Raw genomic sequence first — 15014 nt, 5'->3', positions numbered from 1 at the left:
GTATGGTTACACGTGTATAAGACGAGTACTGGTCAGGTGCTAACGATGAGATGACAAAAAGCTATCACGCGATTCATAGCGTCAAAGCCATGCATTAGTGTCTGTGTGTTGTCTGCGCACTAACGAGTGATGAAAAAAGTATCCACAGGTCACATCATAGTCATCATAGTGTCTGGCGGTGTGTTGTCGTGCACGTAACGATGTATGAATAAAAAGGTAGTACATCAGCATGCATGTTGCAGTAGCTCTGTTGTGCTGTCTGCGCAGAGCTTAAATGAGAGATAGAAAAAAAAGAGCAGTTCATCATAGCATCATAAGTGTCTGGAGTAGTGCCTGTCGGTTGACACTAACGATGTGAATGAAAAAAGACAGTATCATTAAGCCATCATAGTCGTCTGTTGGGCTGCTGTCTGCACTAACGCAGTGATGAAAAAAAAGTAATCGGCATAGCGATCAATAGTGTCTGTGTGCTGATCGTGGCACTACACGCAGTGATGAAAAAAAAAGTATCATAGCATCATGAGTGTCTGTGATGCTGTCTGGCCCACTAACGCGGTGATGAAAAACCAGTATCATAGAATTCATAGTGGGTCTGTGTGCTGCTTCTGCCACTACACGAGTGATGAAAAGAAAAGCTATCATCGTATCATAGTGCTCTGGTGTGGACTGTCTGGCCAACTAATGAGATGGAAAGAAGAGGTAATGAATAGCATGCATGAAGTGTGTACTGTGTGCAGCGGAAGAGAGGAGACAGAGAGAGAGAGAGAAAGAGAGAGAGAAGAAGAGAGACGAGAGAGAGAAGAGAGAGTGGTACTGAGCGAACTGACAAGGAAAGAGAGGTGAGATCGACAAAATAGTAGTCAGTAGCTGCAGTAGTGTCTGTGTGGCTGTATGCACTAACGATGAAAAAGAAAAGTGCAGATCATGAGCCATTTGCTGGTGGCGGAGACTGTCTCTGCTACGAGCGAGCTACGTGAGTACGCACCATAGGGTTTACCTGTGATGGATGTCTTCCCGTTAGAGGGAGTCGATAGAACGAAGGAGAAGAGAGGGAAGAGAAGAGTGAGAGACGAGGAGATGGAGAGACGGAGGAGGAGAGAGAGATAGAGTAGAGAAGGGGTGATGGGCTGGGCGGCTTTTGAAGAAGAACTATGTTTGCACTGAGACCGACGTATACCGTTTCGTCCACAATTCGCCCTTTCAGACAGCCGCCCTTCAGGATTCATTTATTTATTGCACACACGGGAATATGGAATCATCGCGATAATAAGTATGACGTCGGGGGTTAATAGAATATGGGGTGAATTGTCGTTAGGAGCTCTACGTGAGCGAGAGTCCGAAAGAATTAAATATTGCAGATGTGCTGGTTTATAGAAATGGAGCGTTCAATCAAGTTGAGGGGGGTTAGGGTTAGGGTTATTTGTATTACAGAGGCGAGTTGTGACGAGTGTAAGGCAGTGTAATGGAGTAGAGCGAAAGAGATTTTGGGAGGGAGGAGAGAGATAAGAGAATGGCGTTTAGGACGGATTTATATTACACGTTACGTGGCACGGGGTGGTTTGTTGGTAAAAGGTTGTTGCTACAAATGTGCTTCTGTCTATTGAAGGTAGGAAGGTACCGTCATTTACTGGAGAAACAGAAAGACGTGAAAGGTAGAATGGACAACCGACAGAGGAGATGAGATAGAGTGAAGAAGAGTCGAGTTCACTACTACTGTAATATTATGTAATAACGGATTGATTTAATTTGTACAGATGACTTCAAGGAATAGAAAGTTTATCTTTTACCTGTGGACGTCAGCGTTAAATGCTTATAAAAGATATTTAACGAAACTCATTAAAGAAATCACTTTTAGTGACTAATAGGCTTGAATGATTATAGTAATACAATCGTGTGTATGATAGGAGAGAATCGGTAGTAAACGTCAGTCGTACAATCAGCTGAGATGTTACAATCGAGGTAATGATACACTAAAAACCGAGGTTTAATGACGTCGCAGAATGAATAGATAAAGATGTTCATGATAACTAAATAAGAGTCTATCACCTTTGCTATAATCGTGTTTCCCATACAATGGTCTAACGATCATTACTAGCCTTCACTGTGAGTTACCAGCGTAGAGATCCTGAAAGAATAAAGGGAAGTTTTGTGGATTAAGTCAGTGCTCACACAATAATGACAAACGATATTTACAACCACAAATTACATGAAAGGTTAAGGCGCCCGGAGCCAGGCGCATGGTGCGACTGAATGTGTATGATACAGGAAGAGAGATAGGAAAAGGTAAAGAGAGATAGCGAGATTGGAGCGAGAGGGGGGAGAGAGAGAGACACAGAGAGAGAGAGACAGAGAGAGAGAGAAAGCAAGAGAGGGGGAGAGAAGCTACAACGAACAAGTTAAACAAGTTATTAAAGTCACACTACTTATTACATATATATAAATACTTAACAGGTATAGACAGTCATGAGCAGGTTTCCTGTACTTACCAAGAGCTGTTCTCCTAATATAGGTATGACTAGGCTTCCTTCAGGCTTCGGAGCATTTGGATTCACCATTTTGGCTAATTCTTGATGAAATAAAGCAAAACGAGACATTAGCGCAATAAGTTGCGACTTGTCACAGATTACGACAGAAGACAGTTAATCGCAGATGAAAAGCAAATATCGACCTTGCGTCGATAAAATAATGGTGATATATTTATCAAGCACGCCATGCCTGAACTGCACAAAAACAATAATTTTGGTGACCGTCATAGTACGAGCAAATACAGATTAGACCCAATATATAAATTTACTTTGTTACCGTGTTACAAAACCCGAAAAAAAAATTCTAATCGCATTTGCACAATTTGTGCAAGACAACGAGGTGCATTCAGCTGAAATAAAAACTGAGCTAGTTTTTGCTCCGAGCAGTTTTCAGAGGAAACGAATACACAATAAAAGAACAAACACAGTGACAAAGCTTCAGGTTTGGACTGGAAAGTTCAGTGGCAAATTGTACTTTTCTACACAATAGTCTACACTGCTCTGCAACATGCCCATGTGCTACACATCACCCACACCGGTTCCTGTAATACCTTCAAGTTATCCTAAATATCAGCTTTGATATTATTAATTAAATTAATAAATGTTAAAAAATGACGATAATTATCCATGTCATCAATTATTAGTAATGTAATTAAAGTATGTAAAATGTATAAATGCGATTATTGTAACCTAATTAAAGTAAATTAATCAAATTAGTTATAACTATTAACATAGGACCCCCTTTGCCACTACCCTACACTACTGTGTTCATACAGTAGCATATACGTATAGTAGAGCATACATCGCAAGCTGTCTCGTTCTCTTATTGACGAAACATACCTTCAAGCTCGTCCTACTAAAACAGATCCCTACACTACTTCTACATATTGTACAACTAGTGTTGTCAATCGGTTGTAATTTCGTAATCGATCATCGGTTGGACCCAAGTAACCGATGATCGGTTACAATCGGTTACTCGGGTGCTTGAACGTGTGGTAACGTCGTGCCTGCAATGTACGTGTTGTGCAGTATCTTGCTTGTTTAGCCCTGTTCTTACTGTTTGTTTTGCACTGTTACTACTGTTGTATAATTACATGTATTTAATAATGAGGCATTAACTTGTTATAGTAGCGATGATTTATCGTCTGATTCTCATCACTTTTCCAAGTTTTTTCTTGTTTCAATTGTTTTAAAAAAAAAAAATTTTTTTTCCCCGATGATAATAGCGTTATGGATTGATTTTGATTAACCAAGCGCTTGCGTGCGAAGCCAGTTCAACCGATGATCGAGTATAATGATGCATTCGTGACATCACTAATGTACTAATGCCCCTTTCATTTATCTCCTATGTGATTCACACAGTAGCACACGTGTACACTGCACACTGTATGGCTTTCTCTCTCTGATGACACATACCTTCAAGTTCGTCCTCCTGTATCTGGTAACGAACTCGGAGAGCGGCTTCCGCTTCGGTCGCTTCAGTGTGTTCAACAGCTGCTGGATTCTCTGGACGGACACCTTGCCCGACCGCACACCTGAAACAAACAACAAATACTCGTCAGCTTCCCCATTCTCGGCATCCTTATCCCTATCCTCATCATCCCCATCCTCATCATCCCCATCCTCATCATCCCTATGCTCAGCATCCTTATCCTCAGCATCCCTAGGATCAGCATCCTTATCCTCATCATTCACATGTTCAGCATCCCTATTCTTATCATCCATATCCTCAGCATCTTCCTTGATGCATGGCTAAAATAGGTAGACTCCTTAGCATCCTTATCCTCATCATTTCCCTACTGCTTAGGCATTTCCCATATCTCAGTTCATCCATATTATCTGCTTTCCGTTATGCCTCATTCATTCACTATTGTTCAGCTGCATCCCTATTCTTCTCATCCACATTCCTTCAGTTCATCTCCTGGATTGATGGCTAAATATGGTAGAGCTCTTTAGGCCGAGTCCTTTCGCTCATTCATTCCCTATGCTTAGCATATCCCAATCTCAGCGATCCCTTATCTCAGTTCATCCTTAATCCTTCAGAAACTACCATCTCTCTCAGCATCCCCCTTCCCCACTATCGTCGCACAGCCGCTCATCGCTAGCGTCCCCTCTCGTAGCATCTCTCTCGACCCACGACTGAGCTGCGTTAATTACTTCTCTTGCGCGCCTCCCCTCGCCCTGCCAGTTCAGGTCCCAATCTTCCGCATCCCGTTCCCTCCCCAGCATCTGTGCAGCTGCATCGCTTCTTCACAGAATCTCTCTCATCAGCATCACCACCCGCAGCATCATCACCATCGTCAGCATCATCACCTCATCGAGTCTCTCAGCATCGATTCGTACCATCTTCTAGTCATTCATCAGCATCGTTCAATTCATCACCATGTCAGCATCATCACCATCGTTCTATGGCATCTTGATCACCATCAGTCAGGTATTCATCACTCATCGTCAGCATCATTCACCATCGTTCAGCATCATCACAATCGTCTCAGCATCTTATCGACCATCGTCAGCATCATCACCATCGTCAGCATCATCACCATCGTCAGCATCATCACCATCGTCAGCATCATCACCATCGTCAGCATCATCACCATCGTCAGATCATCTACCATCGGTCAGCATCATCAACCATCGTTAGCCAATTCAGCTTCACTCATCAGTACTGTCGTCCTCAGCATCCATATTTTCCGCCTCATCCATCACCTCTCGTCTCTCGCAGCATTGACTTGTGAGTGCGCGCGTTTCTCCCTCCGTGCATCCGTCGCGCCGCGCGATCTCAGCGATGCTTGTTGGTTTCAACGGACGACGGATCTCGTTTTCGGGTTTAGTCACCCCGTTATTTGTTAGTTTTCTTCGTCTCTTGACACCGTACTGAACGTAAGACACGACGCGTGTTGGTGGGTGGATCTTGTTTTCGGGTTAGTCACCCAGTGTATATTTTGTTAGATTTTTCTCTGTCTAGTCTCTGGACACCGTACTGATACGCTAAGATATGATGCGTGTACGTGTGACGGATTGGATCTCGTTTTCGGTTTAGTCACCCAGTTATTTGTTAGTTTTCCTCTGTCTAGTCTCTGGACACCGTACTGAACGTAAGATAGTCGATGTTTGTCTGGCCCTAACGTAAAGAGCGTAATGTAAGATATTGACGTTTGTTGGCCTAAGTAACAGACGTCAACGGCTAAGATATGACGGCTTGTGTGCCTAACGTAAAGACGTAACGTAAGACTTGACGGCTTGTTGGCCCTAACGTAAAGACGTAACGTAAGATATGACGCTTGTGGCTAACGTTAAAGACGTAACGTAAGATATGACGTTTGTTGGCTAACGTAAGACGTAACGTAAGATATGAACGCTTGTTGGCTAACGTAAATGAACGGAACGTAATACATGACGCTTGTTGGCTAACGTAAAGACGTAACGTAAGATATGACGCTTGGTTGGCTAAGCGTAAAGAGTGTAACGTAAGATATGACGTTTGTTGGCTAACGTAAAGACGTAACGCTAAGATATGACGCTTTGTTGGCTTAACGCTAAAGACGTAACGTAAGATATGACGCTTGTTGGCCTAACCGTAAAGACGTAAGTAAGATATGACGTTTGTTGGTACGTAAAGACGTAACGTAAGACTATGACGCTTTGGGCTTACGTAAGACGTAACGTAAGAGTAGGCACGCTTGTTGGCATAACGTAAGATCGTCAGTAAAGATATGACGCTTGGTGGGCTGACGTAGCTAGCATACTGTAACGTAGATATGACGCTTCGTTGGCTAACGTAAGACGTAACGTAAGATATGACGCTTGTTTGGCTAAACGTTAAAGACGTAACTAAGATATTGATGCTTGTTGGGCTAACGTAAAGACGTAACGTAAGATATGACGCTTGGTTGGCTAACTGTATGAGACGTAACGTAAGATTATGACGTTGTCGCGTGGCTAACTTAAAAAGTAACGTATAGATTAGACGCTTGGGCTACGTAAAGGCCGTACGTTTAAGATATGACGCTTTTGTTCGGCCCTAACGTTAAAGACGTAACGTAAGATATGCACGCTGTGTTGGCCTAACGTAAGACGTCACGTAAGATAATGACGCTTGTTGCGCTAATGCTAAAGATGTAACGTAAGATATGACGCTTGTGTGGCTTAACGCTAAGACGTCACGTAAGATTATGACGCTTGTTGGCTAATGTAAAGACGTAACGTAAGATATGACCGCTTGTTTGGGCTAACGTTAAAGACGTAACGTAAGATATGACGCTTGTTGGCAACGACAAGACGTAACGTAAGATTATGACGCTTTGCTAAGCTAAACGTAACGTAAGATATGACGCTTGTTCGGCCTTAACGTAAAATCGTAACGTAAGATATGACGCTTTGTTGGCTAACGTAAGACGTAACGTAAGCATATGACGCTTGCTTGGCTAACGTAAAGACGTAACCGTAAGATATTGACGCTTGTGGGTAACGTAAAGACGTAACCGATTAAGTCATATGACGGCTGTTGGCTAACGTAAGGACGTAACGTAAGCATTTGACGTTTGTTGGCCTAACGTAAAGCGTAACGTAAGATATGACTGCTTGTTGGCTAACGTAAAGTACGTAACGTAAGAATGACGCTTGTGAGCCTAAGTAAAGAGTAACGTAAAGATTATGAACGTTCTGTGGCTTAACGTAATAGACCGCTAACGTGTAAGATTATGACGCTTGTTGGCGGATAACGTACAGATCGTAACGGTACAAGATATGACGCCTTGTTGGCCTAACGTAAGAACGTAACGTCAAGATATGACGCTTGTTGCGCCTAATCGTAACAGACGTAACTGTAAGATATTGACGCTTGCTTGAGCTAACGTAGAAGACTAACGTAGATATGACGTTTGTTGGCTAACGTAAAGACGTAACGTAAGATATTGACGCTTTTGGCCTAAGTAAAGACGTAACGCTAAGTATATGACGTTTGTTGGCCCCTAACGTAAGACGTAACGTAAGATATGACGCTTGTGGCTAACGTAAAGAAAAAAAAAACGTAACGATAGATATGACGCTTGTTGGCTAAGTAAAGAGTAACGTAAGATATGACGCTTGTTGGTAAACGTTAAAAGACCCGCTAACATAAGATATAACGCTGTTGTTGGCTAAACGTAAAAGACGGGATTGTATAGATATGACGTTTGTTGGCTAACGTAAGACGTAACGTAAGATATGCGCCTTGTTGGCCTTAACGTAAAGACGTAACGTAAGATATTGACGCTTGTTGGCTAACGTAAAGACGCAACGTAAGATATGACGCTTGTTGGCTAACGTTAAGACATAACGTAAGATATGACGCTTGTTGGCTAACGTAAAGGACGTAACGTAAGATATGACGTTTTTGCCCTAAACGTAAAGAGACTGTAACGTAAGATATGACGCTTGTTGGCTAACGTTAAGACGCTAATGTAAGATTTGACGCTTGTGGCCCTAAACGTAAAGACGTAACGTAAAATATGCGTGTGTTGGCTTAACGTAAGAAGCGTAACGTAAGATATGACGCTGTTGGCCTAACTGTAAAGACGTAAACGTAAGATATGCTGTTTGTTGGCACCTACGTAAGACGTTAACGCTAAGATATGACGTCTTTGTTGGCTACGTAAAGACGATACGTAAGATATGACGTTGTTGGCTTAACGTAAAGACGTAACGTTAGATATGACGCTTGTTGGCTACCGTAAAGACGTATGTAAGATATGAGCTTGTTTGGCCACCTAACGTAAAGACGTAACGTAAGATATGACGCTTGTTGGCCTAAGTAAAGACGTTAAACGTAAGAATGACGTTTGTTGGGCCTTAACGTAAAGACGTAACGTAAGATATGGACGCTTGTGGCTAACGGTAAAGGACGTAACGTAAGGATATGACGCTTTGTTTGGCTAACGTAAAGACGTAACGTTAAGATATGACGCCTTGCTTGGCTAACGTAAAGACGTTAAGTAAGATTATTGACCTTGTATGGCTAACGTATAAGACGTAGCGCTAACATACGCACGCGCTTGTTGCCGGCCTAACGCAAAAGGACGTAACGTAAGATAATGACGCTTGTTGGCCCTAACGTAAAGACGTAACGTAAGATATGCGTTTGTTGGCTAACGTAAAGACGTAACGTAAGATTATGACGCTTGTTTCTACCGTAAAGAGTAATGTAAGATATGCACGCGTTGATTGGCTAACCGTAAAGACGTAACGTAAGATATGACGCTTGTTGGCCCTAACGTAAAGACGTAACGTTAAGATATGGTAGTTTGTGGCTTAACGTAAAGACGTAACTGCTAAGCATAGGACGTTTGTTGGCTAAACGTAAAGAGTAACGTAAGACATGACGCTTGTGGTAACGTGAAGAAGTAACGTTAAGATATGACGCTTGTTGGCTTAACGTAAGACGTTAACGGTAAGCATATGACGCTTGTTGGCTAACGTAAAGACGTTAACGTAAGATATGACGCTTGTCTGGCTAAGCTAAATGACGTAATGTAAGATATGACGCTTGTTGGCTTAACGTAAAAGGTAACGTAAGTATGACGCTTGTTGGCTAACGTAAAGACGTAACGTAAGATATGACTTGCTTTATGGGGCTAACGTAAAGACGTAACGTAACGATATGACACTTGTTGGGCCTAACGTAAAGAGCGTAACGTTAAGATCATGACGCCTTTGTAGGCCTAACTTAAAGACGTAACGTAAGATATGACGCTTGTTGGCTAACGTAAAGACCGTACGTAAGATATTGGCACGCCTTGTTTGGCTAACGTAAAGAGTAACGTAAGATATGACGCTTGCTGGCTAACGTTAACAGACGTAACGTAAGATATGACGCTTGTTGGTGCTAACGTAAAGCACGTAACGTAGGATATGACGTTGGTTAACCTGCAAGATATTGAAAGTATTGTGCGCCTTACGCACACTACGTCCGATACGTGTTTATATGCTCAACACTAGTGTCTTGTTAGTGCCAAGTCGTATTTCTTTAGTATCCGTTAAAGCTTTTGCAGAAATCCGGACCATCGCTTCATAGCGGTCAACAGTGTAGTATGGCCAATACCCACACATGTAAAACTACAAATCTCAAACGACGCTTACAATGCCAAATAATTTTGCACTGTTGTGGAACAATGATCTGCAACTTTCTTATTTCGCTGGAAAAGTTAACCGGTCGTGACGTCGATCGATAAAATTGAAGCGTATCTTTTGTGACCAATAAGTGCCCGAGAAATTGCACGAAGAGAAAATAGCAGCGACGCGAGTTAAATAACGACTTTGTTAGGATGTTGGCGCAGATAACATGATTGCCAGACATCAGTCGATATAAAAATCACTCTGGCAAACTTATGAGACTTTAATAGTTCTCGTTGCGAGATCACTAGATTACCCCCTGTATGTAATTTTTGCAGGAAATTGTTCCACGCCAGTACATAAAAAACAACAACATCCACAAATAACTGCCGTACACGAGCCCATCCCTACCTCCACCTCCATACTAAAACTTTTTAATAAAATATCCTGTCTTAACGGTCTCTTCACGAAATTACAAAACATTATCACCCTGGCATGGTAAAATGGGTATGTTTTTACGAAAAAAAAAAACAACACCCAATCAAACATTACCTAGTACGCGCTTAGCACGAGTGAATCCGATATGTTACTCGCCCGCTCCCATTAAAACTTTTAAGCGAGAAAGCGCCCGGGTCCCTTTCTTGCACGACATCGTCAAGGGTCCATTAACATTAGTAAACGATATATGTGCCTACTTTATAACACCAATCCCTCGCATCAGACTTTTTCCTTGGTTTACATTAACCTTTGCTGTGCCTCATAGTAGATACACGGCATCATGATGCTGCGCATATTTCGCTCTCCCAGCCGTCGGCCCTATCAACGTAGTTACGCATACTAAATCAAGTGGCACGAAGCGTAAGACTCTTGTCGCTCTCAGCGCGCGTTTCTCTCTCTCGCTCTCTCTCTTCTTCACCCACCACACTCTCGCCACGCTTCTCTCTCTCTCTCTCTCTCTCTCTCTCTCTCTCTCTCTCTCTCTCTCTCTCTCTCCTCTCTCTACACTCTCTCTCTCTCTCGCACGCATCTCTCTCTCGCCTCTTTCTTTCTTTTCTTTCTTCTCTCTCTCTCTCCCTTCCCCCTCTCTCGCTCCCTCTCTCTTTCTTTCGTCTCTGTCTGTCTCTCTCGTCTCTCCTCTTCTTCTCTTTTCCTCTTCTCCGCTCCCTTCTCTCTTTCTTTCTCTCTCTTCTCTCTCTCTCCTCTCTCTCTCTTCTTCTCTCTCTCTCTCTCTCTCGCTCTTTCCTTCTCTCTTTCTTTTGTCTCTTTCACTCTCTGTCTCTCTCTCTCTCTCTCTCTCTCTCTCTCTCGCGCTCTCTCTCTCTCTCTCTTTCTCTGCTCTCTCTCCTCTCTCTGCTTGCAGAAGCCAATTGCAAACAGCTGTTAAAACAAAATCCTTCCGTATGTTTACACACATTTTTCTCACAAATATATAACCTGTGTGTTCCAGTACGTACAGCTTTTTTATGATCTTTATCACTTTAAATTGTGTAGCATGCATTCAATTTAGTTTCGAATCATTAAATGCATTTAACCTTTTGTATTCCCTCCCACCCACAAGGCCCACTTGAAACGTTTCAATAAAATGTATATGCCGAAATAAATACGGAAAAACTAATAGTAATACTAGTTACTACAAAAATTCTTAATGTTTCTATACTCTCTTCAGTTTCACCTATATTGCGACAGTCTTCCTGTCAATCCCGTGTAAAGTCTCTGATGCACACACACTAATACGCCTGCTTGCTCAATGTGCACAGTGACTGTAATATATATATAGTATATATATTTATAATTTTAGTGTAACGCGTGCAACAGGTTGCTCGCGCCGCGGAGGAGCAGTGGCAGTCCGGCAGCGTACGTTGTGACGTGGGATTTGGACGGAATTTTACTAGGACTGTTGGCAATAATAGGTGAAAAAAGAGATGTAGGCCTTAAGACTATATAAACCATTCGTATTTAGTTCAAGCATTTTATATTTTATTGATGAACGCTTCAAGTTAGCCTGCTGCTCACCCACTCTTCTAAAGAAATTATATTGTGTTTTAGAACAATCATTTCACAAGGGAAACATTCGATGCTCCAGAGCAATAATAAAACTCAGTTTGAGTCTTTTCCTTGCTCTGTCTCTCTCTTAACGCTCCTTATCTTTCTTGCCTGCGCGCTCTCTTTCTCTCTCTGTCTCTCTTTTCTTCTCTCACCTCTCCTTCGCTCTCTTAATCTACTTTTAATGTGGTCAGCTGAAATTGTTAACTTACCACTCCCTCAGAGCTGTAGGAATTCGGATTTACATGCACGGATACGCACGCCACGGCGCACAACACACACACTACACACGCACTCACGCCACACACGCCACGCAGCGCACGCTGCGCACACACACACAACAAGTTAACGCAGAAACGCACCGACCACGAACGCACGCACGCACCTGCGCCACACACACACACAAGATACGCACGAACGCACGCACCGCGCACACACACACGCACGCGACGCACGCACGCACGCACGCACGCACGCCACGCAAGAACGAAACGTACTCACGCCACGCACGCCACTCGATACGCGTGTCTAACTTCTGTCGTGCCTCATACTTTCCCTGCATGCTACCACGTTCCCATATCTTCCCTCCATCTCCACTCTTCACACATGACTCACGCTTGTAGAGATGCTATCACTACTGCTCATCCCGCGTGCCTGTCTCTCACCCTGCACCCCCGCCTGCCTATCGTCTTCCCAGATGCTGTTATCAATTTCTCTCACTCGGCCTTCTCTATCTCTATCATCTACCCCCCCTCTCCTCCTCTCTCTTGATCTCTCTCTCTCGTCTCTCCTCTTCTCTCTCTCTCTCTCTCCTCCTTTATCTTCCTCTCTTCTCTCTCTCTCTCTCTTCTCTCTCTCTCTCTTTCTCTCTCTCTCTCTCTCTCCTCTCTTCTCTCCTTCTCTCTCTCTCTCGCTCTATCTCTAGTCTCTGCTCGTCTCACCCTCTGTCTTCTCGCTCTCTCTCTCTCTCTTCTCTCTCTCTCTCTCTCTCTCTCTATCTCTCTCTCTCTTCTCTCTCTCTCTCTCTCTCTTTCTCTCTCTCTCTCCTCTCTCTCTCTCTCTCTCTCTCTCTCTCTTTTGCCCCTCTATGTCTTTTCTTCTCTCTCTGTCTCTGTCTCTGCTCTGTCTCTGTCTCTGTCTCCTGTCTCTGTCTCTGTCTCTGTCTCTGGTCTCGTGTCTTGCTCTCTGTCGCTGTCTCTGTCTCTGTCTGCTGTGTCTCTCTCTCTCTCTCTTCTCTCTCTCTCCTCTCTCTTCTCTCTCTCTCTCTATCTCTCTCTTCGCCATCGCCCATCCAGATAAGAACAATTAGTAGGCTGAACCCTCCCCGACTCGATCCCATGCCAAATTAAGCAAGTCAAGTCCCTTCTAAGGAGTTTCAGTAACGTTATTCAGCTTAACTGGGGCAGCGGCTTGCTTTCATGCACTGCACTGGCCCACACACACACACGCACGCACGCACGGCACACAACACGCCACGACACGCCACGGCACGCACGCCACACACACGCACGCACGCCACGCACGCACACGACGCAACGCACGCACACACACACACTCCCCCAAACACACATAATCACAGACCCTCCCTCCCCCCCTCTCCCCCAACCACCCGACCAACCACTTGGACATGTTACGGCCAACGATCACACACTCCCTCGAGGGCCAGTCGCCCGAAAACCGCTCATAACTTTGGAAAAATACGCCAAATTCGATTTAATCCCGAGGCGGCGTTGCATCGCTGCACCGCCATCACCGCCATCACCGCCGTACTAATTGAAAACCCGGGGGAGGGTGAAATCCGCATCGACACGCTCAAAGCAACTAGTGCTCCCTCCAACCCTACGTTAGAGAACATTTTGCTACAGAACGGATGACCGCATATACAGTGCAATACAGTGCAATACAGTGCAATACAGTGTAATACAGTGCAATGCAGTGGAATACAGTGCAATACAGTGCAATACAGTGTAATACAGTGCAATGTAGTGCAATACAGTGCATATACAGTGCAATACAGTGCAATGCAGTGCATATACAGTGCAATGCAGTGCAATACAGTGCAATACAGTAAAACCTGCGTTGGCCCAGACACATTTATAGAACGGACACCTGTCTACAAAGGACACGTTTGACGTAAATGGCCGTTATACAGCAGCAGTGGAAACACCTCTATATTAATATAACGGACACCCGCCTGCAAATTACCCTTTCCTCTTAAGCGATCCTTATATATGCAGGTTTACTTGCACAACTTGCACTTGTACTTCGCACATATTAACGACGACAAACATCGCTAGAAGCATGTACAACCAAGAAGAGGGTCAGCGAGTTACCGAGAAAGAGGTACGGAAACAAACACCGAGGCAGCGATTGTTTTATCATTGTTTTACAGTCAATCATCATTTAGAATCATTTCCGACGAAGAGGATGTCGCCGAAACAAACGATTGCATGACGACGACGAGAAAAAGCGAAGAACTGACATAGAAACTAATAATTATACGTACGAAGTAAGTACGTAGGTCAGGAGCGAATTAGGAAGAGGTACGCAAACAAACACCGAGGCAGCGATTGTTTTATCATTGTTTTACAGTCAATCATCATTTAGAATCGACAAACGATTGCATGACGACGACGAGGTAAAGCGAAGAACTTACGTAGAAAATAAGAATTCTACGTACGAAGTACGCAAAAGGTCAGCGAGCTAGTGTCGAAGAGATCATACGCCAACAAACACCGAGGCAGCGATTGTTTTATCATTGTTTTACAATCAATCATCATTTAGAATCATTTAACACATTCGTTCGGCCGTCGCCGATACGAACGAAGGATTGCATGACGACGAGTTAAAGCGAAGAACTTACGTAGAAAATAAGAATTCTACGTACGAAGTAAGTACTTAGAAGGTCAGGAACTATAGCGAGGAAGAGGTACGCCAACAAACACTGAATTCGAAGCGGTGATTGTTTTATCATTGTTTTACAGTCAATCATCATTTAGATTAGAATCGACAAACGATTGCATGAAGAACTTACGTAGAAAATAAGAATTCTACGTACGAAGTAAGTACTTAGAAGGTCAGCGAGATAGCGAGGAAGAGGTACGCCAACAAACACTGAATTCGAAGCGGCGATTGTTTTATCATTGTTTCACAGTTAATCATCATTTAGAATCGACAAACGATTGCATGACGACAACGACGACGACGAGGTAAGCGAGTCTCGTGGGTCGCATCGTCGGACGTTGCCCCTCGTGAATTAATAACACGCGTGAATTAATAACACGCGTGAATTAATAACACGCGTGAATTAATAACGAGGCGATTAGTAGAACACGCGCACGCATGAACGCACGC

General features: G+C 43.6%; 1 protein-coding gene across 1 annotated transcript in view; it reads right to left on the bottom strand.

The window, feature by feature from the left end:
- Positions 1–15014, bottom strand: part of LOC106810192 (disco-interacting protein 2-like) — a gene marked incomplete in the record, with an annotated part of 60788 nt that overhangs the window by 39249 nt on the left and 6525 nt on the right. The window contains 4 exon segments of the mRNA XM_014813473.1: positions 2113–2125; positions 2487–2566; positions 3366–3378; positions 3942–4060. Of these exon segments, the coding sequence (XP_014668959.1) occupies positions 2113–2125; positions 2487–2566; positions 3366–3378; positions 3942–4060 (225 nt within the window).

The sequence above is a fragment of the Priapulus caudatus genome, unplaced genomic scaffold (assembly GCF_000485595.1).
Source record: "Priapulus caudatus unplaced genomic scaffold, Priapulus_caudatus-5.0.1 Scaffold418, whole genome shotgun sequence".
Lineage (NCBI taxonomy): Eukaryota > Metazoa > Priapulida > Priapulimorpha > Priapulimorphida > Priapulidae > Priapulus > Priapulus caudatus.
Note: the sequence above shows the minus strand (reverse complement) of the source record. Positions and strands in the feature narration are given on the sequence as shown.